At 43.9% G+C, this 21,003-nt stretch overlaps 1 protein-coding gene across 6 annotated transcripts in view; it reads right to left on the bottom strand.

Moving 5' to 3' along the window:
- Positions 1–21,003, bottom strand: part of LOC128888701 (MICOS complex subunit Mic60) — a 42,260-nt gene that overhangs the window by 5,148 nt on the left and 16,109 nt on the right. For all 6 annotated transcript variants that reach the window (XM_054145777.1, XM_054145801.1, XM_054145785.1 and 3 more), the window contains 3 exons: positions 10,819–10,977; positions 6,221–6,324; positions 5,899–6,086 (listed from right to left, as the gene is read on the bottom strand). In XM_054145777.1, coding sequence (XP_054001752.1) covers positions 5,899–6,086; positions 6,221–6,324; positions 10,819–10,977 — 451 coding nt within the window. The remainder of the gene's footprint in view (positions 1–5,898; positions 6,087–6,220; positions 6,325–10,818; positions 10,978–21,003) is intronic.

Consider the following 21,003-nt stretch of genomic DNA (forward strand, 5'->3'; position numbering starts at 1 on the left):
TTTAAAATTGGATCGAATTTAATGATCCCGGAGAACACTGATTTTATTCTCCTAAAAAGAATTTAGAATCGATTAGGTCAAAGTATTTTTCCGTGACACCTTGTATCGGGCAACGCGGCTCTGCCAGAAAGCGACGGGGTCACGATTTGGGGCTCGTCGACGCTTTTGTTTATCGGGCAGCGGGTGTCCACGGATTAGCGTAAAATTGGTTTCGTTCATTATGCACGACGCTGATTAGATTCGTAGGTCGACGCGTCGATGGATCCGAGCCACGACGGGCGTGTGGGTGTTTGGCTTCGCGGTGAACTTCCCGTTTGCTGATCGCGTTTCCCTCATCGAGTTTCGACGGTTTTGCGTTTTGTAACGGGGTTTTCGAGGACAGTTTCGCACCTTCCCATTCCACTCTACGCTAACGAAAATTAGACGCTTGGTTTTACTTTCAGATTTATTTCAGGTGCAAAGCGAATTTTTCTTTTCTAAAATTCTTCATTGCGTAGACGAGAAAAGCTGCCGATTGAATCTATTATTCCCATCTGTCTCTTCTAATTTTCATTTTATCGAAAATTGGATTTTTTCGATTGATTCTCGTTTCAGAGGACACATATAAAACAGCACTTCCGACACCCTAATTACTAATCGATTCGTCGTTGTTGTCGCAAATGGGCCGAATTGGTGTCGGAGAATATTCAAGAAATGTTCGCGGCCATTGGGAAGCCATTCGGGAAAGTATTGCAAGAGGTTCGCAATAAAAGGGACGTTTTAAAAGTTTCCCGAAGGATGCTTCAAGTTCCCCGTGAAAAACATTTGTATTTCGAAGCACTTCTCGAGAATTTGTCTCGACTTCCACTTCTCGTTCGCGAAAGTTACACAATATCGGCCGCTCGAAACAGAGAGAAGAGTAAAAGACAGCGGTAGACACTGTACTATTCATGCTTTAAACGTTTTAGTTACAGCCGCGTTTCAAACGTAGCGAAAATTAAACGCAATTAAATCGGCGAACTACGAACCGAACATTCACAAGTCACGTAATATCGAAGTGAAAAATCTCTTATCGTTTGTTCGACGTAATAAGCTATGTAGAATTTTTATAAAAATAACGCTTTTAAAGCGAACCAACCACTTCATTCTTTAATCTAGATGATTTTTGGAGAATATAAATCGCGTCTAAGGTTAATTTTTTCCACCCCCAAGTGTACCATGTTACTTTCTGAAACAACCTGTATAAAGTGTAAGCAGCTTTAGAGATCTCGTAAGTCTAACAAGCGCGAAAATTCTCGCGAACGCTCGAACGGTCGTCAAACCGTCGAAATCCACCCTGACGAAGCTTCTTCGCGACTTCGGCGGGAGTTTTCTTAGCGGTGGAATTTTCCACCAGCCTCCACGAAAATAAACCAGAAACCGGGGTCAAAAAATTCCAGCGGCTATTCAGAGTCCCCTCTGCGGCTGTTAAACTTTCATTCCCGTGGAAAGCGTGGTTTTTTCGCGGCGCGACGCCAGGCGTCCCGCGTACGTGCTCGTGCCACCGAACACGTATACCACCGTGCATAAATATCAGGACACCTGGTATTACGAAAGAAAATGTGCTTGACGCAAACTCCATGGAGAACAAAATATACCAACCACTTCCAAACAGACGCTACTTATCGAGGAGGGAAACTATGATCCCTAAAAGTACTTTGAATTGCTGTGCGGTTTGCACGAACGCTTTCAAGTATGTCTCGCGAAATTTGTACCGAAAGGTACTGCGAAATATCTAAATCACAAGTCAGACTATTCCGACTCTTTCCACGCCTTCGCTCTACCCTAAAATGACTCTGAAATTTATTTTTCTTTTCTACAAATTTTAAATTTAAAACACTTCTACAGAGTGATTCTAATGATTGCCTCGCGGTGCCCTAGATTTACGTATCTTTTTTTTCTGTATCCTGATTGCTACGAACGGGGGTGTACGAGAGCGTAGGCACGCGTGCCAATCGCGCGCTAGCGAACAAACATACCGCAAGTGTGTGCACGTGCGAGAGAGGTGCAAAAGCCACGGAGAATCCTGAATTTTTTAACCGAAAGCGCACTGCGGTTTGCACAGCGTCAGCGGATCATGGGTGCGAGCGAGCCGTCTACGTGACGACCGGAAACCCTCCTACAATATTACGGTTTAATATTTAACGGGGATGCGCGCCCCATTCGGGACACCACTTTTTATCAACGCCCAATCTGCGCGAGGCTGACGCAACGCTGGCTTCTGGGACGGTCCGAGTGTTACACGACGTTCGATCTTAAAAAGAGAAGGTGAAACAATTTTTTTTTTTTTTTTTCGAATAAATTGACGCCGACTCTGAGTCATGGTATCGTGTCAATTCCTTGGAAGATGACTCGGCAAGCGGGCCAATATGTTAAACATTAATACAGGGGACTTTTGTAATCTGCATTGGTCTTATTTCTTTATTGCAACAATTTTTCGCGTTATAGTCACCAGAAGTATAAGAATAGTTCAATGGGAAACCTCGAACCAACGTAAAACAGAAAAAAAAAGAAATTAAAGAGCAGACAGAAGAGCGACAAAGAAAAAAAAAATTTGTGCACTCGGTAATAAAACCGCTGATGTGGTAGCTCCATACAATTAACCATAACTTTCGCGCAAATGAAAGTTTCACGATACAATTTAGCAAACGTGCAGTTAAATTTGTGCACGCTCGAATAATACCCGAGTCACCGATAAGTACATATTTAAACAAATTTCCCCGGAAGCTTCGTGTCTCGAAATGATAAACAAAAAAAAAAGAAAAAAAAAAAAAAGCGCGGTATAGCGAATAATCACTCGGCATAAGAATAAAGTACGGGATTCGCCGGGCTGGTGTTTGCCGAGTTTACCGGGTGCGTGTTGGCTCTCTAAAAAGCGAACAAACAAAATATGGCATGCATAAAGAAGTAGATGGATAAACCGCGGCTGAAAATATCCATATCATAGATACGGGGTGCGGTGGCGGTGTGTGGGGGGACGGTGAAAAAAGTTGAATTTGCGTTGGACTTATTATCTTAACAAGTACGCGTGTGAGGGGATGGGGGGGATAAAACGAAAAAACGAAATAAATAAACACAAAAAGAGCGGGGCAAATATGGCAGTTTCGTATGCAAAGCGGCGCAGTTTTCAGGAGACGAATTCGCGATATTTGCATCTGGCGCATTGCCGTAAAAAAAACTGGAGCGAATCGGAGAAATTATACGCGCGAAATTGCGAAAATAATTGACCGGTACGGGATCCCGAAGATAAGAGAACACGGGAGAAGAACAGGGAATTAACGTTAAGAGTAGTGTTTGGGACTTGGGTCTTCCCGCTCAGATGGGAGAAGGGTTTAAAGGTCGGAGAAAAGTGGAAGGATGCTTTGAGGTGGTACTCTAATTTTTTTTTTTTTTTTTTTTTTTTTACCGGTTTCGTGGCAATTCTCACGATTCTTTTTGCTCTCAGGGACTGTAGCTACGCTTGATTGCAGCTGCAGTACGGGTTTAGGCTCTAGGTGAGCCTAACTGCAGATGCAAAGTAATGCAAGGCAAGAATTAAACGAATGTGAAGAACGAATAAATGTGAGCCTGGTACATCAGGTGTTGCAGTAGAGTTGTACGACTTCGCGCTCTCATAAGTAAAGCTCTATAATTTAAGTGGGAAAGGGGTTTAAAGCGTTCAGCGAATGCTCCAACTGCGTCGCAGCAGTAACGGATTATGGGCGACTCTTATTAACGACCTTCGCGTGACGGGATCGTGATTATTCTCCATCGTAAAGTCTACGTGTCAGACGACCGATGCTGATTGAATCGCGTGCGCGTGCCATGTTTGCTAATTAGTGCGCCTCGAGGAAGAACTAAAAGGAAAGGATGCGAGCAAGGAAATTAATTTTCCTGGCTCGAAGGGATATTTTCTCGTGGCTTGTTTGTTGACAATCGCGCGATTGTTCTTTTTTACGGAGAGGTGCGAGATTCGATGATGGCAATTGTCTTGGGTTCTTTGTTCAACGACACCTTCGTTCCTTTGATGATTCTTTGACGATTCCATCCTCGGCGTTTTTCAAGCTTTTCAGAAAGTTTCGTCGGTTGTAGTTTTACCATCTAGCTTTAACGGAGACTAGGATGACGGAATGATATCGATGCGGTTGTCTATTTAAGGCATCCATGCTCGTGTCACGGATCGTTGGTCAACAACCACAGATTCCTATCGGCTAGCTGTGATCGATGAAAAAGTTTAGCGGGGTGTGTTTCCAGATTATAGCTCATGCAAAGAGGAATTCAATGGCCTAGTTTCGTGGACATTTCACCGCCTCCGTTTGACCCTAGGAACGCTAGCGAGTTACACATCCAAACACTGCGAGATGGATGCGTAACGATAAACTAGCAGATGGAATTCATACTACTTTTTGGAAAGGAATCATTCATTCGCGAAATTTCTAAACTACTCCTACAAAATCATTTTCTTATACTCTTCACTGTGAAATTAGTATTAATTTGTAGTTAATATTAGGTTGTCCAGAAAGTTCGTGCCAATTTTTCAGAAAACTTCAAACGCACGTTTGAATTCTGATATACATTTATTTATATGTATATTTATTGAATTACATAGGTACCATTTTGTTCCACAACCTTTCACCTTTTAAGGATATGTACATATATATATATTATTTGTTTTCAGCCATTTCGACATATTCAGATCTGCACCACCTATAAAAAATCGGCATGGACTTTCCGGACAACTAAATATTTACAGACTCATGAAGAGATCAGAGAACCAGCTCCAACACTCCTGGTGTTAAAGGACACCCCAAGGTGATCTCAAGGTCAATCAATTCAACCTACAGACTCCTGAATAGGACCCAGAAACAACACCAGGGTCCTCGACACTCAACAAAGTTCTACACTCAACAAAGACTCGAGGTCACCCCTTGAGGTTCACCCCAAGGTCAGTGAATTCGTTTTAGCATCAGCAACGCAACCGAAACATTGCACCGAGAACAGTCGAGCCACGACTTCCATTTCACTCCCAGGAACATTGTCAGACCGCCGTTAAAATTCGCTACTTCCTGGAAGCTTTTAAATTTACGTTCAATGCCCCCCGGGAGACCGTTAGCCTTTTCTTTTTTTCTTGCCCGGTAATTTTTTGCTGCGCGACGAAACACGCCCACCCCCGCGGCAATATCAGCATTAAGGCTCGTTTGCACGAGACTTCCTGCAACGTCACACCGTGGTCACGACATTAAATGCATGTACACGGGGTAAATTAGAGGTCTCCGTAGGCGCCCCGTACCTCCTCGCGGTATTCACCGCTGAAAGTTTGGCCTTTTCGCGACGTTAAGCGGCGCGAATATTCCTCGAGATAATTTTTAAATTGTGGCAAATATTCAGCGAATGGCGCCAGCGTTTCTCGCGCACGAGAAGGGCTAACATCGAAGCATTGAAAACAGAGTTAAAAACGGGGGGACGTTAGAAGCGGACGTTGTATTAAAAAATAAACAGGAGGACGATGTTTTTTGCCGGCTAAATTAAATTTTATTCTTATAATGAAAAAATCCAATGGTAATTCCACTCGATGCGAATACCATTACAGGCTCGAAAATTGAACGCGAATCAACCCATTTATAAATCGGAAATTCGAATAAAAACGCAACAGCGTTATGGGTATGAAAATTGAATAGAAGCAGCCAGAGCAAGGGATATGGAAAATTGATTAATACTTTCGGAAACGTGAGAGCGTAAAAATGTGGCGGCGGTGAAAAGTATGGAATCGAACCGGGAACCGACGTAATGGCAGGTTCGAAAATTTAACGAAAAATAGCGGGAAGGCGAAATGCTTTTTCAAAGGTCCAAAGTGGTCGACGCGTTTGAAATGTTTGGTTGTATCGACTGGAATTGTCTTACCTGGCTCGATGAAGTATGTCGTACGTGTTGAGGCACTGGGTGTCGATAGGCTTGTCCTCGAGCTCGCTCTGAGGAATGCTAGTGGCGCTTTTGATCATCAGAAAGTTTTGAAGATAGCTAAGGAAGTAGACAGGCAAGGCTGCTCCCTGCTCAGGAACCAAAGCCAATCGTTTCGCCACTTCTTCCACCTGGAAGCATCATGGAAGAATTTTATTTTAGAGGTTTCAGAACCTAGAATATATTTCTCGCGTTATCTTCAGTGGAAACGAAATAATTGGCAACATTTCTGAAAACTGGACGAGATTGGCCAACGTGATGTTACCTTGAGGAACCTCGCGCGAAGAACGTCCTCGGGGAAAACTCCTCTCTTAGCAGCCTCCTCAGGAATGCCTCGAATGGCTGCAAGCACCAGAGGATCTTCCTTGGCTGCAAGAAGAAATATAAAAAACGAATTAGTGAAATTTCCATGTTAAACATCTCTGTAGCAACGGAATATAATCGACGTGATGTTAAAATGTTCAACAGTATACAAAAACAAAAAAAGTATGCCGAAAGTTCCCTTGCCAATCATTCCTCGCAGGGCTTGACAGTTAATTTTTGTAAATATGTTCTAGCCTGTGATTAATATAAATTAACGCGCGGAGAATAAAGAGCGGCGTTCAAATTTTAACGAACCGATATTTCGGGACGGAAAATTGATTAACATGGAACAATAACGGCGCCTCGCCCCTCCCCTCGAACAAATTGCATTACACCAGATGCTGTTACGTCGGTGGAATACATTACTTTGCCATTTTGCGAGTAAACGTGTAGCTGCAAAACGTGATAAATGATCGCAGGTATTTTAAATACTTTTCAGGGGGTTGTCGTCAATGGAATTTACACATTTGCACAGCTGACGTGTACGTACCGCGATTAGGGATTGCGGGCTGCTCTGTGCGAATGAAATCCTATGCGTGGATGCGGTGCAAATTTTATTTCGGGTGTAGACATCTTTGGACTGATTTTATTCAACTATTCTTAGTGTATTTATAGAATTAACGAAGGAAAAAAGATTATTTTCTGAAGCGCACCGACGTAGTACATGATTATTTAGAAATTGAATTGTTGTTCTCTACGTCGAGTTCAACTCACGACTAATCTTTCTTTCTACCTATAAGAATAGCTAGTTTGTCAAAGGCAAGCGGAATGCGCCTATGCCAGGTCAGACAATGGCAAGTAGATTGTACCCGTATGCAACCAGGCAGGGTAGATGGAATGTAATCTGCGTTATGGTCAGACTTCGTAACTTTACCTAGCTGATATATATCGCTCGATTACGCTTTTTTTTTCATAAACAAAATAATTCGTTCGTTAGAAAAGTGAACAACCATCGGATTCCAGCTAGAATTATTCTCAAAGGGCGATAGTTATCATCACGTTAACCTTCCGTAGCCTTTCGGCGAGAGTTTAACTCGAAAAATATCGCGAGGATCCACCTTCCGAGTTTCCGTTGGCACGTAGAATCGCTTTTTCCCGGATCGCGGCGCTCGCTGCGGGACAATCTGCATTTATCGCGTTGTTGAGGAGGCTCCCATAGTGGTTCGGGGTGAAAAATGACTAACAACGTCGAGAATCGTTTTAATTCCGCGCGGAAAGAGGGACACAGACGCGGAAAGGGGTTGGTTCCGGGAGGGCCGGAGGGATGGAAACCCGTCCCAAGATTTACGACTTAATCGCTGGACGAGCTAGCATAAAGGCTTCGCCAGGCATTTCGAGGACTGCACTCCCCTGTCAGGTGCATTAATTATGCAGCTGCACGCCGAGTTAATAGCGAAAAGTGTCCGTAAATTACTCGTCGAACGCTCGCCTTTTTATTTTCCTCTTTCTCTCTCGCATCCGCGTGTTTCCTCTCTTTTTTTTTGGAACATTTTTTTTTTCCGTTGCACCCTTTCGAGAGTTCAAACGCCCGCAATATTTGTCGCTCGAGCGCTCGCTGGAAATATTTTACGGAGCACCCTCGACGCACTCGAACCACGGGGCGAGATTTTGCCCGTTCGATGGGAAGGCGCAACGGGTATTTGCGCGAATCGTTTTGTTTTGAAAATATCGAAATGTATACTAGACGCAGAATCAACTGTGAAACTTGATTGAGTGATAATGAATATTACATCGATTTGCTAGGACAAATTGAATCCTGAAATTTACACTCGTCATTTGTATTTTTATTTACTTCTACTGCTGCATTCTGAAATTCCGTGACTAACTGGCGAACTTGAATTCTGTAATTAATATTTATTATTTATATTTATCGTACAACAGAGCATGTTTCGTCAATATTTTCCAGGACGTCGCAGGATCTTTATTTCGTTCTTCGTGGAAACCCTTAATAAAAACAATCGAGGTTCGTCGGCGGATGAATTATGAAGAGAATATTCGGGCTTATTGGAAATTACCGAGAAATTGTAGCCGATAATTGCGAACAAATTGCCAGGCCGACTTCTCGGAAATCGCGTCGGATTAAAAGATCCAGAAGAGTTACTGTGGCCATTTCCGCTGGAATTATTCATCGTTATTAGATCCAACTGTTCGGAAATAAATTGGCCGCGCGATTAAAGGAGATTAAGATCGAGTCGGTCCAAGTTAAACAGACCTCGAGGATATTATTGTTTCTCTTAGGGAATGCAAGACGAGTGGAATGGCAAACACTGCGAAACTCGACGAGCCTCCGCTCGTTTCCGACCGCGGTTTATTTATCTCGCGGCAATATTTCGCCCCCGGTACCGAATTACCAGATATTAAAATTCCCGTATCGTCGCCATCCAGAATTTACGCGAATTGAAATCGTCATAAATCCGACAATGACTCGGGCGCATCTCTGACCTCACCACGAATCGCCGTTATCGTTCGTCTCGATGAAAAATCGGGAAAATTTCAACCCTTCGTTTTCACAGAATTATTTTTTATGGGTGAATTAACTAATTTTGCACCCTAGGAGTGACTGTGGTAGACAGGTAAAAATTCTCTTGTATTTTAGAAGGTTGCTGCCTCGCAATAGAGACTCCGGTATTGTTCGACAATAATTACCTTATATTTTCCATTCGAACGTGAGGAATTACATAGCAATCTGAGACAAACAGATTTTCTATCTAGAATCGCGATGCCTAGCTAAGGTCAACGTCAAGTAGAATATACCAACACCTGGTCAAACGGCGGCAAGTAGATTATGTCAACTAGGGAACGTCGAACGCTAAATCTTGAAACGTACGTATAAGAAATTTTTATGAGGATACGAACTAACACGCCTCGTCCGTCTCTAGAATGGCGTATTTCATTTTACGGTCAAGCACTATCGTTTCGCGCGGTAAGAAGATTTATGCGGTTTTTATCATCGAAAGAAAAACGCGTAAATCTAGGGTACGCGTGTCCCGTACGGTGGCGCAAACGCGATGAATATTCGGGGATAGTAATGTCGCCATTACGCCGCGAAAACTCATTAACTGGTGGCCCCTGGTCGGAATGAATTAAACAGTTCTCGGGCACCCAGGAAGCGGAAAAACGATTCCGACGTTAACTCGCTGATTGCCCAGCGCGTCCTGCGGCCCCGAGGGGGGAACCGAAATAGATCAATCGTCTGTTTTTTTGGCGTTTAGAGCCTCCGAGTTCCGGGGTTTACAAATGTTTCCACCGCCGCCGCTGCGACAAAATCGAATCCTCGCTCAAGGTCCCTTTGGCGCAAATGTTACGCACGGTCCGGGAGCACTGTGCGTGGTTTCGAACCAATTCTTTGAAAAAATATTTTCGCTCCACCGTGACGGCGGAAAATTTAGAATTGTTCGAATTGTTATTCGATGATGGAAATATGAGACATATGAATGTATGTATACATACGGAGTGAAACGAATGGAACGAAATGTAAATCGTATATTTTTCGGAGTGCGTATTTTTAGAGCTGAACGTCTCTTCGGGAATATTTATTACTAATGCGTGTTTCGAGCAACTATGTTTTTATATCTCTTCGGTAGTAAAATATTTAATCAGATAGCAAAAAGGAGTCGATTGCAATACAAAGCTGTTAATTTTTGAAGAGTGCGTTGAGAGTGAAAAATTAATACATTTATTTCTTATTATTATTCCTATCAGAAAGGCAAGCTTTTTTTTGGGGTGGGGAGGGGGAACAAAAGAAAACTGGCCTGAAAGATCCAAAGGACGGTTCACAGCATTATTCCTGTTCATTCGCTAAACATTCATACAATTCATCGCGCACCTATAGCGCTCGTGCATTCGAAGCTTTTGTGTCCAATGAACCATCGAGCATTTTAGCATTCTAGCCGGGCGGAAGTCCGATACCGATACTTCCGCGTTTGCGAGTTTAATCCTTCCAAAGATTGGCATTGTATCGCGACAGAACGGAGGGGGACGGGAGCGAGATTATAGAGGGGTCGCCACAAATTCGATACTTCCCCTCTCTGGTGTGACTCGTAAACGTGACAATATTAATATCAGTTAATAATAATCCGCGGTCATGTTACCGAACGGATCAGAAAATTCGTTCTATTAATTGCACCGCAACACGTTTTACGCGTGAATGGTAACGATGCAACTGAATCTAATTAGACACTCCGTTAAACCCATAGAAGGGCATATTAAATCGGATCAAGGATTTGTAAATGTAGATTACAGATTATTATAAATGTAGATCTCTGAATTTGATTCACACGTCGTCGATTAAACGGGTTAAATGAATTCCGGTAACGATCAAGTAATTTATCGCGCTTGTTGAAATGTATTTCAAGCCGTCTGAGGATGTCTGAACGCGTTAAGCAAAAAGAGAGAACTGTAACAGGGAAAACGTTGAAATTTAACGAGGAATTACAGCGACCGGCTCCAAAGCGAATCGAGATATTTTAATACAAAACGAAGAAAAAATGAATTACTCACGTGCTGCCTTGGTGACTGCCTTGATTTCCGGTTCCAGGGGCCTTATGGCCTTATTCAAGCTCGCGCCAGGAGACGCAGACTTGACAGCTCGAGCTAGAGCTTGGCAGGCTGACCACAGAATCTGGGCATTCGATGCTCCCCTTTCTTCCTCCGTACGAGCTGCAACAACGAAAAGAAGAGCTATTAACGGAGGGGAATATCGAGTCAAAATTTATATTGAACTTTCGATGGAACGGAACTAAAAAAAATATACAATGTTTTCCAGCAGTCTCGCGAACGAAATCGAGTCTCACAGCGATCGGGGATACCAAGATCGATGATTTTCCGTTTCTCTCGAGATTTCGGACCTTCGCTCTGAATGGCGCGGGAGAACCTTCGACAGCGAAGGGGGAGCTGACGCTTTGGAAAGGTGTTGTAGGCCACGCGGAACGCGACAAGGGGCGCCAAGGGGGTGGCACTTTGCGAACGAGGTTACTTCGCGAAAGTTATCCGGATTGACGTGTATAATAAATCACCAGGGCGAGAGCACTTGATCCAGATAGATCTCGTTTTTCTCGCGAGCGACATTAACGACAGGCTTGACCGGGGAACACCTTGCGGGGTTAGTCGATTCACAGTTCATCAATTACAAATTGCACCGGGGCGAAACGTGTTTGCCAGGCGTCTAATTAAACTTCGATTACCGTCGACGAGTCGCGGTCACTCCCCGTGACCGGAAGTAGGAGAATGCTCCGAGCTTTGGGACAATAAAATGTTGCTCGTTCGCCTCTACCATCTCGGGAAATGGATCATTGAAAAGAATCTTGCTTCGGGAAATTTGTCTGTACAGTCCCCGATGCTACAAATTTTAACCAGAAAGAAACTTGCTGTTTCAAAAATGTTACCCGATTCAAACGGCGTCCTTCCTCGTTAATTGAATGACCACGTTGAGTAAATTAATCGAGATATACGCGTTTCGTTGGACGGATAAAATTAATGATCCGAAATACGGTGGGCGGCAAGTTTCGTAAGTAGAAATTTTGTTTATTAATTACTTCGGTAATTAGCAATCGCGTTGGCGATGAAACTGCACGCTGGGACGTTAATCAAACCGGCATGTCGTTGATCGATCAATCGAAATTCTCGCGCATACTTTACACGGTGTTTGTGGAACTCTGAGTCCGCCAAAGAAATTCGAGCTTTTCTTGTGCTTCTCCTAAGGATGATTATTCCCCTTAATGATTGTCGTGAAGACAATTCACATTAATAATACCCTCGATTTTAGGCTTTCCCTTCATTGAATCGTTTTTAATATTTAGAAGAAAAGTGGCAACGAATTCTACAGTCAAAAATAATTTATAGCCGAATGTAATGCAATTGTTCCTTTCACGAAAAAAAAAAAAAAAATGTTATAAAGCAACGAACTCCGACACTCTATAATTCTAAAAAGAGCACACTAAAGCCCAAGGTCACAAAAATTTAATGTCAGATCCTTCTTTCTTCGGGCCACTTCCAACGATGCAATCGATTATAAGGAAACAGGAAAAAGCTACCGGAATCAATCGTGCAGGACGGCCGATAACGAAATGATGTTCCTCGTCGAGGTGGCTATACTTCGCTCGGTGAAATAACCGCAAAACGAACCGAAACTCGAGAAATGCGTGGACGGAAATCGGAGTCAGAGAGAGAGAGAGAGAGAGAGAGAGAGAGAAAGGGGGAGAGGGTTCATTTCTTGGGAGCATTTGTCAAACCAGCATCGGGAGCTATCGACATGCTATCGCTATTGTATCGTGAAACGAACGGTACCACGGATTTCGAGCCAAGGTTCGCGAACTTGCCGTTACCCTCTTATTTATTTCGCTTCGATTCTTGCCTACTGTTCGCTTGATTTACGGGGGTGAGCCCTTAGAAGAACATTCTCTTATTTTTCTCTCCGAGCACCGCTGTCGGAACCACGAGTTCTCCAGTTGAGGCGTGCGTCGTTTCATCCTACCCTCCCTCGAGATGCTTATGGCACAGCATTATTATCATTGCAGTTTTCTTCGCGACGATAACGGATCGACTGCAGCGGTGCTTGATAAGAAGATTCACCTGTACTTGACGCCGTAGGCTTTGCGGATCGTTTTGCACGATGCAAATTTCATTGGGCAAAAAGGAGAGTCCTTATCTCGGTTCCCTATCGATCGTACGGAAAATTCGTAGGGAACAAAGAAGTCTCCAAATTTCGTTTGCGATAGATTTTGTCGTACGAGTTTAGACGGTAGAAGGAACGGTGTGCGAGACAAGTCGATCTCAATTCTTGGGAAGGACTACGTATGTCTGGCCATTGCTGACTGTTTCTACTTGCGTTAGCGTTTCTACCACTGATACTGTTATAATACTGTCTCCCCTCTGCGGTACTATTCGAATTACAGCAAGATAAAGCAGACAATGCCATATTCCTATCGCAAAACACCACAGTAGAAACGGTGAGTAATAGTCAGACAAATCAGCCAAGCTCTATCCCACAAAAACTCTTTGCGGTCAATTTCCTTGCAAACGAAGCCTCGTATAGGAAAATGTATTCCACAATTTCCCTTCTTTTTTTTTTTCACGGGAACTCACCCAATCCTTGCTCGATCATCGAATTTTTCCGAATATATGGGGAAGAATAGATGAAAAAAGGGCGTCGATGTATAATGTTATTTACACGAGAAATAAAGGTTTCCCGCGAACCTCCGGCGTTATCAGAGGCTTCGGGACACGCTATCGTCCGAGGAGGGGGGACTTTCTATCATTTTCAATCGGGTGGGGGATGAACGTCGACGTTAAACGAGGTCGGTTAAAACGCGCGAAACGCTCCACGCCGTTGTTCCAACGCGACAGCGAATCCCCTGGGGTGTTCACGGATGATCGAAAAACTGCACGGAGGGTGGGAGGTGAATTAAATTAGACGGCTGAATTTCACAGATCGCTACGCGTCGCTACCTTCCTCGAATCGCGGAAATTGTTATTGAAAATGATACGCCGCGTTTTCGAACGCCCCTTCTATTCGTTGCTCGAACGTTTCACCTCATTGAGCAGTTTTGATCATCGAATCGCGGTTATATCGACGTACACAGGGCCACGAAAGTATCTATCGGAAAAATTTACTTGTTTTTAGAGAGAATGATCTCACTCTTTTGTCGAGTACGCCAAATAACAAAGAATGAAATACTTTTGGGCGCCATTATACATTTTAAACTCGTTTCGAATATCGAAGCACGCGAGCGCCTTCTAAAATATGGAAATAAAATATTCATAATTAAATATCCCAGCGGTACCCGCGCGGAGATATCGTGATGAAAATGATAAATACCGCGTGGTATCGGTTCGAATCTCCGTCCATTCGAACCAAAACAATTCACCCCCCTCCTTCTCTGAACGGATTAACCGTACGGAATAATATTTTCGGCGTATCTAAAATCAGTTTAGTTTACCCCCGTATCCGGGAACGCTTCAAACCGTAGCGACACTTCATCGTTATTAGTTTGATAAACAGGTTCGTTATTTGTGGATACACACAATGTCGGCCGAAATATCCTTTTTATCGAGTCGGACGGCCATTATGCGCACGCCCCGCGCTATAAAATTCATGGCAAACTGCGCGTGCATAGAACCGTGCTGGAACATATCTCTCCGGCGGAATACAATGTAGAAGAACAAGCGTCCGGATAATAGAACGTCTGGATAATGGAGTGCGCGGATAATAGGGATTCTATCGTAACTCGATTCGGTCAATAAATTCCGGAATAAGGTACACAAATATTTGAAAATCCTTAGTCGCGGTGGTCGGATTACGAGTGCACCACGGATATTCGAATATTTCATCCGATTCTTAGGGGTTGGCTAAGGACTGGCAGAGATTTTTAAATACCGGGGGAAATAGATAATAAAGCTGAACATTAAATTGTATCATGCTTCTCTGTGCGCTATGCATGTACGATTCTGCGACTTGCTATTGTATTAATCTTTAGTATCGAACGTTTTAGGGATGAATAGGCCAAGCTTGAAACGTTTCCTCGAATGTACTATCGGAATCCTGACAGTATGAAGATATTTCCATTGGTTTCAACACGTTTCGATAAACTGATCGACGCATCGACTGGTATCGACGTAGACTGATTTTTACGTAATGCCCCTGTCCCGCATTCGGGGGTGCGTCTACATCCTGATTGGAGCGCGTACGTCAACGTGACATAGCCGCTTAACAATAAAAGCCACTGCCGTTGCAGGGGATACTGCTCATTGTTTATGAGGCTGGCACGCAGCAAAACCGAGGTTAAATCAGTGAAGGATTAGGATCGACGAGCTGCGGCCTGTCCGTGTCACGTTTCACGCTTCGGGGGCTCAACAGATTTCGACAGCCGCCGATGTATCCTCTTTGTTATTTTTAATCTCTTTCTTTCTGCTACTTCCATCCCCTGTTTTCGTTTCTATCGCGGCTCGCACGAATAGATCGAAATAATTGATCGAAATAATTGAACGCATCGAAGATAACAGGAACGAACGTGAGTTAGAGTAAACTTCTTGACTAGAGGGTCGTAATCTATTTTTCAATCGGGGGTTGAAGTCGTTTATTCGACCCCCTAATGATTTCGAACAGCGCAATCCGTCTTCGTTCTTAGCCTACTTACACGGAGAACGTCTGGTGTATTTAACTCCTCTCTCTTCGTCCACCTATCGCTGGTTTATCCCCCATTCTCTTCCCTCTGCTTCTTCCTACCCCTTCCACTGTTCTTTTCTCCGTATTATCTCTCCCTTTCACGTCCACTGCCTTTATCCCTCCGATGCTTCGCGCCTTTGTCCCGTATTACCTCTCTCTTTCACGTCGTTTTCCCCTATTAACCTCCTCTTTCACGGCTTTTCTCATTAACCAACCCTCTTTTCACGTCTTTTCTCTGTAATTACCTCTCTGTTTCGCGTCTCCTCCCTCTATCATGGTTACTCCCCGTCACGGACGCTGCGGCCCAAGACGCACCGCAGTTTGTGCTTGCACAAGAACATGAAATCAATGGAGGGAGGACGACGAGTGTAAACGAGCAATTATCGCCAACACTAACACCTCGACTTTCGCATTACGAACCCCCTGTCGTGCATTAAACGGATCCCTATTATCCAGGTTTCTCTTTTGGCGATTCTCTCTGGTTTCTACTCGTACTCTGCTTTTCCTTGCTTCGAATAAAAAAAGGATTCGAAACTTTGCATACCATATATCCTATGATCTAAGGCCCTAGAACCTTTGATAAGAAAGCATAGAAACTTAACATAAAATTCTAACGACCCTCAAATCACTGTTTACATTTTCTCATCCCGAGCAGCGTTCGAAAAGCACCTTAAAACTTGCTTCGCTCCGTTGGATGTTTATTATTCGGTCATTAGCGAATCGGTGCAGACAAAGTGATCCAATTTTCGTCACTCTGCTCCCCCTCGAGGGTTACAAAATAAAAGCAAGCGTATTAAAAATGTTTCAAAAATTGATGAAGTTGGTAAAACAAAGAGGCGGTGAAAATCACTTCTACAGATCACACACACACACACACACACGCACTCGCCTAAAAGTCACGAGGGTAAGCGACAAAACGGAACGTCCACGGTGGAAAAAGTTTTTTCGACGAAACTCGAGCGAGCTCATCCCCCCGGATCAAAGCGTACGGTCGAGCGAGCAACGGTGATACGCCGGAACAGATTCACCCCTTAAACGAGACGGGGCCCGATTAAAGAGGTAATTAAACTGACCAACGGCGAGGCTCGCGCGGTATCCAGAAACCTGTTAACGATCCGGCTACCCCGACGGACCGCCATCTTTTTTCTCGAAAATAATTACGCGGCCTTGAGGCTAGCGCCGTCTGGGGGGCGAAGCAAAAACGCGTCGACGTGACGCGGAGAGGAGATTTATTACGATGTACCGGGTCGCGTGTTATCGCCAACCCTCCTCCGCCCCTCGTTACGATTAATTAACGTCACGGACAATAAAGCGATGCGCGATGAATCGTATTTGGAGCAGTAATTAATTATCCCGTCCTTGGGATGCGGAGGAACCTTCCGCTCCTGCCCTCCGTCAACAATTAACGTTTTGCGGCACTCGTTCACCGATTCGCCGCGATTTTCCGCGATCGGGAATCGTCGAGGTGAAGTCGTACCTCTGTCTCGATATCGTGGATTAGACCTGGTTAGACACTTCCAGAAAGGATAAGGTATTTAATAACCCAAGAGAACAACGTTGGAAACGCTCGGTATGATGACAAAAAGAAAATAATTTTTGTCTGATATCACTGGCTATTCGAACCGCAGAATCAGTGGTGGTTTTTTGCGGAGGACGTCGGCGCGAAAAACTGTTGTGCGGTTTTCGCGGGGCAGCTCACGTGCGCATCCCCCTCGGGGGTGCTAATTGACAAACCGAATAATGGCCGTAATTCCGGGACACGGCACGCTTAATTACTCGCGTAATTAATCGTCATCTAGCGCGCGTGTCACGCTGGGGAAAGGAATTGCTGTTCTCCTCGCCGGTGGAAATTTCCAAGGTTGGATGCGAAGTTAAAATTTCGTTCTTGGACAGCCGAAAGATCCGTGAAAACTAGTTCGGGAAAAGTCAGTGCTCGAAGGAGTAGCGGTAAGTGTTTACTCAGACATTATTAACTCGTGATATAAATATACTCGAGCGTCTATAAGCCATTAAACTGCTTGAAGCAATTCCACACAAAAATATTCGTTGCTCTTCCTCGTGGACAAACACGGATGAAATAAAACCAGCTCTTGAAATTGCACAGGGAAACACTTGGGCGTTTTCATCCGGCCAAGCGTTGTCCTCCGCGGCTTTTCTTCAATTTTTAAATTAGAACGCAACACCGACTTCACAGTCCGAGGATAAAAACTTTAAAATGCACGAAGCACGCTCAACTGCTTTCCACGCCATGTTACCGAGGGATTCGCGATTCCTGTAACAACTTCTTGGGTCTTCTTCTTCTCCCGTATTTCTCTTCCCTTTTCTCCTCCCTTTTTGTCGGCCTGACGCAAACTCTGGATCGAAATACGAGCTTAAAGAGGATCGGCAAAACTATTTCCCTGACGCGAAACTAACGTTTGACCCAACCGTTCGCTGGATCAAAGAACGCTAGGAGGTGAAAAAGGTTCGTCGTTTCGACGACGCTTTTGGTTTATCCCTTCTATAAAAAGTGCGCGAACGAACAGGTTTCTGGGAATTGGATTCCTGGAGGGTTTCGCGAGGTTTAAATTTAAAACGTCGGGCGATGTTGTGGAGACTAAAATTAAAAGGGATGAGGCCTGTAGTAGTAACGTCGATGGAGTAATTATTTAGACTCTATCAATTTTCTCCCGGGTAGGTTTAGAAGATAAAAATAACGTAAGTAGAAATTTTGTTTTTCTTGTATTTCCCTCCATTTTTGTTGTTTAGCATAAATAATTTTTCCTGGAGGAATTCGTCACAAATTGGACAGATAGTGTCGTCTAAAATTATTCTCGTAACAGTTTGACAAACAATTCTCTACCGTGCCTCACATATTAAAAATCCAGTTAGTTCCACTGTTCCTTCAAAGCCAGATCGACCCTGAAACCTTCAAAGGCCGTAATCAAGGTGACCGAAGCTTAGAAAGCATTTCACCGCGACAACGATCGAGAATTAATCGAAGGGCAACCGCCTAGATCTTCTCGCGTCGCTTTTCCTCGCTCGAGCAGAGATAATCTGTCACCGCGAAACAGACGGTTCATTCCAATGAGAAGATAAATCACCCGAGATAACCTTTCAAGCAAAAATCCTGGACAACGGGAGCCAATAGAAACTGCGCCGTGCGGTGTGGCCATCGAATAGTCTATCTTCTCGGCCCCCTTGAACAGGGCCAGACCTTTAATAAATAGATGTCGACGGGGCATGCGTCTTTCGTGACCGGTGCACGACATTTGCCTAGTTTTACAGGAAATTTAGAACGGACCTTGGTTAAATAAATACAGCCTCGGCAAGCTTCGGGTCTATACTTGTACGAGTTATAAATTTGTCGGTTGCAGTCTGTACAATTTTAAAATCGAGGCAACAGAGTTTTGAAGTAACTTCGCTGGACGTTCTTCGATAAATAAAATTCTTTAATTTCAGATAGAACGCACGGAGCGCTTATCTTATATTTGAAGTTCAATGAAAGGGATGAGAGTTTCTACAAAATTCTGGCCGAATTGGAATTTACCGTTGATCCGATTTCTAGGGCCGGGAAAGGAATGTTTACGATCGTCAATCTTCAGCGGTGAATCCCGGGACGGGGGAAGGGCTGGTTGAAACATTTTTGCAAGCAATAAACGTCACTCCGGCGGGCCGTCGAAACGCCAGAACGACAATCTCCGTCGATACGGACCAATCAATTTCAACCGCGGTGGCATCCCTCGTACTTTTTGATTTTCCATCGTTCCCAGCCGGACGGGCCATTATCCTCGTCGGCGCGGATTTATCCAAGCGGCCGTAAAAATTCCGTCGCGCGATTTTCACGGAGCCCCCCATGGCGGCCAGGGCAATGAAAACGAAACGGAACAAAAAAGACGAAGGAAAAATCGGGATTGAAAGGAGAGAGGGGAAAAAAAAGTATCGTTAGGCGACGACGAAAGCGATAAAAGCCTCGCGATTATTCGAGGGAACTCGAACGCCAGCCGTTGGCTTCGGGGCTTTCGATCGGTCGTATCGAGTTCCCGGCATCGATCAATTTTATATCCTGTAATTCTTCGCGACGAGAGGAATTTATTACCGATGATAACGGCGGTAACGCAGTGTTGAGTGGTGCTTCTCGGTCCGTGGAAAATAATAGCGAAATTATCGTTCGTAGCTTGGAGCTGCAATTTTCTGCCGGAGGAATAATTGAATACACGGTGTATCAAGAATTGATACGTAATCGAAAATGTCGAAGGTCGCGCGAACCCCCAAGATCTCACGAATACGACATGGGATCACTTCTTGGGAATTTTAATCCGTAAAGTCGAGTTCGATTACTCGTGGCCCGCGAAGATGGAAGTCTCGAACCACGTACACTGCTTTTACGCGTTGCTACACGTCCCGTTTACCGCGGATAAACCACGGAAACCGCTTGTAACTTCGACTTAGGGGTGTCGCGCGTCGCGGGAACGTCGTCCTGAAGTTTCAAACATTTTCCACGCCGGAAGAAAGACTTGGCAGCGTTAAACTCGCGACGAAGCACCGCTCAACAAGTAGGGGAAGAGTTGGTGGCTAAATTAAATCGATCCCTTCGCCATTACACGCGTACACAACAATCTGGATTAATGGAGGAAAGATATAAGGGGTCTAACCCCTTGAAAGTTAATCAAAAATTTATAAAAAAGGCTCGTAGATTAATATCTTTGAATCTTCATGAATTATTTATTCTTCTCGCTTCTTATTTCATGAAAAAATGATCTTCCTGTGGGTAGCCAATATTTAATTACAATCGTATAAATGCAACTGGTCCTAGCATCAATGAAATTTGGAAATATCATCTTCTTTCGATACATATTGAAATTGACTATTTACAACTTAATCCAGAGCTATCGATCGTCCATGGAAATCTCTTTCGGACTCGTATTACAGACGGAAGGCGACCTGATATTTAATTCGAAACGCAGATCCGAATCGCGGCGTCATATATCACAGAAACGCTGTCCCGTCGAACGAGAACTGACTGGGCGATTTTTGTCCCTTTTAGAACGCTTGCTTGCGCAAAGAATAGCCCGTTGGGAAGTTTTATGGCAGCGTTTCAGATGTTCGATTCGAATCGATACCAAGCACCTTTCGCAAACATCTCTTTGATCGATCCGCTTATAAACGCGGGTACAGAAAATTAATAAAATAAAAGATTGGCTCAAAGATTGTCGCTGGAAAAATAAAATAATAATTCGCGATCAAACGTACCGATTTAAACAGAAAATGAGGAATAGATTGACTCTTGCAAAATTTCCTTTCTTTTTTAAACAAAATTATAATTAACATTTCTAACCTCAATAAATAAGTAAACAATACAATATATTTTCGCGATACCTTTGGAATTTATCATTTTATCCTTTTCGTATCGGACGAATTGATAAATAAATCGCATAAATGCACTTCGATCTAGTAACTCGAGCCCTTGTTGTATACAGGGTGTCCCAAAAATGTTGGAGGTCCTTGAAAAAGGTGGTTCAGGGGGTGATTTGAAACAACTT

The sequence above is a fragment of the Hylaeus anthracinus genome, unplaced genomic scaffold, assembly GCF_026225885.1.
Source record: "Hylaeus anthracinus isolate JK02 unplaced genomic scaffold, UHH_iyHylAnth1.0_haploid 0, whole genome shotgun sequence".
Lineage (NCBI taxonomy): Eukaryota > Metazoa > Arthropoda > Insecta > Hymenoptera > Colletidae > Hylaeus > Hylaeus anthracinus.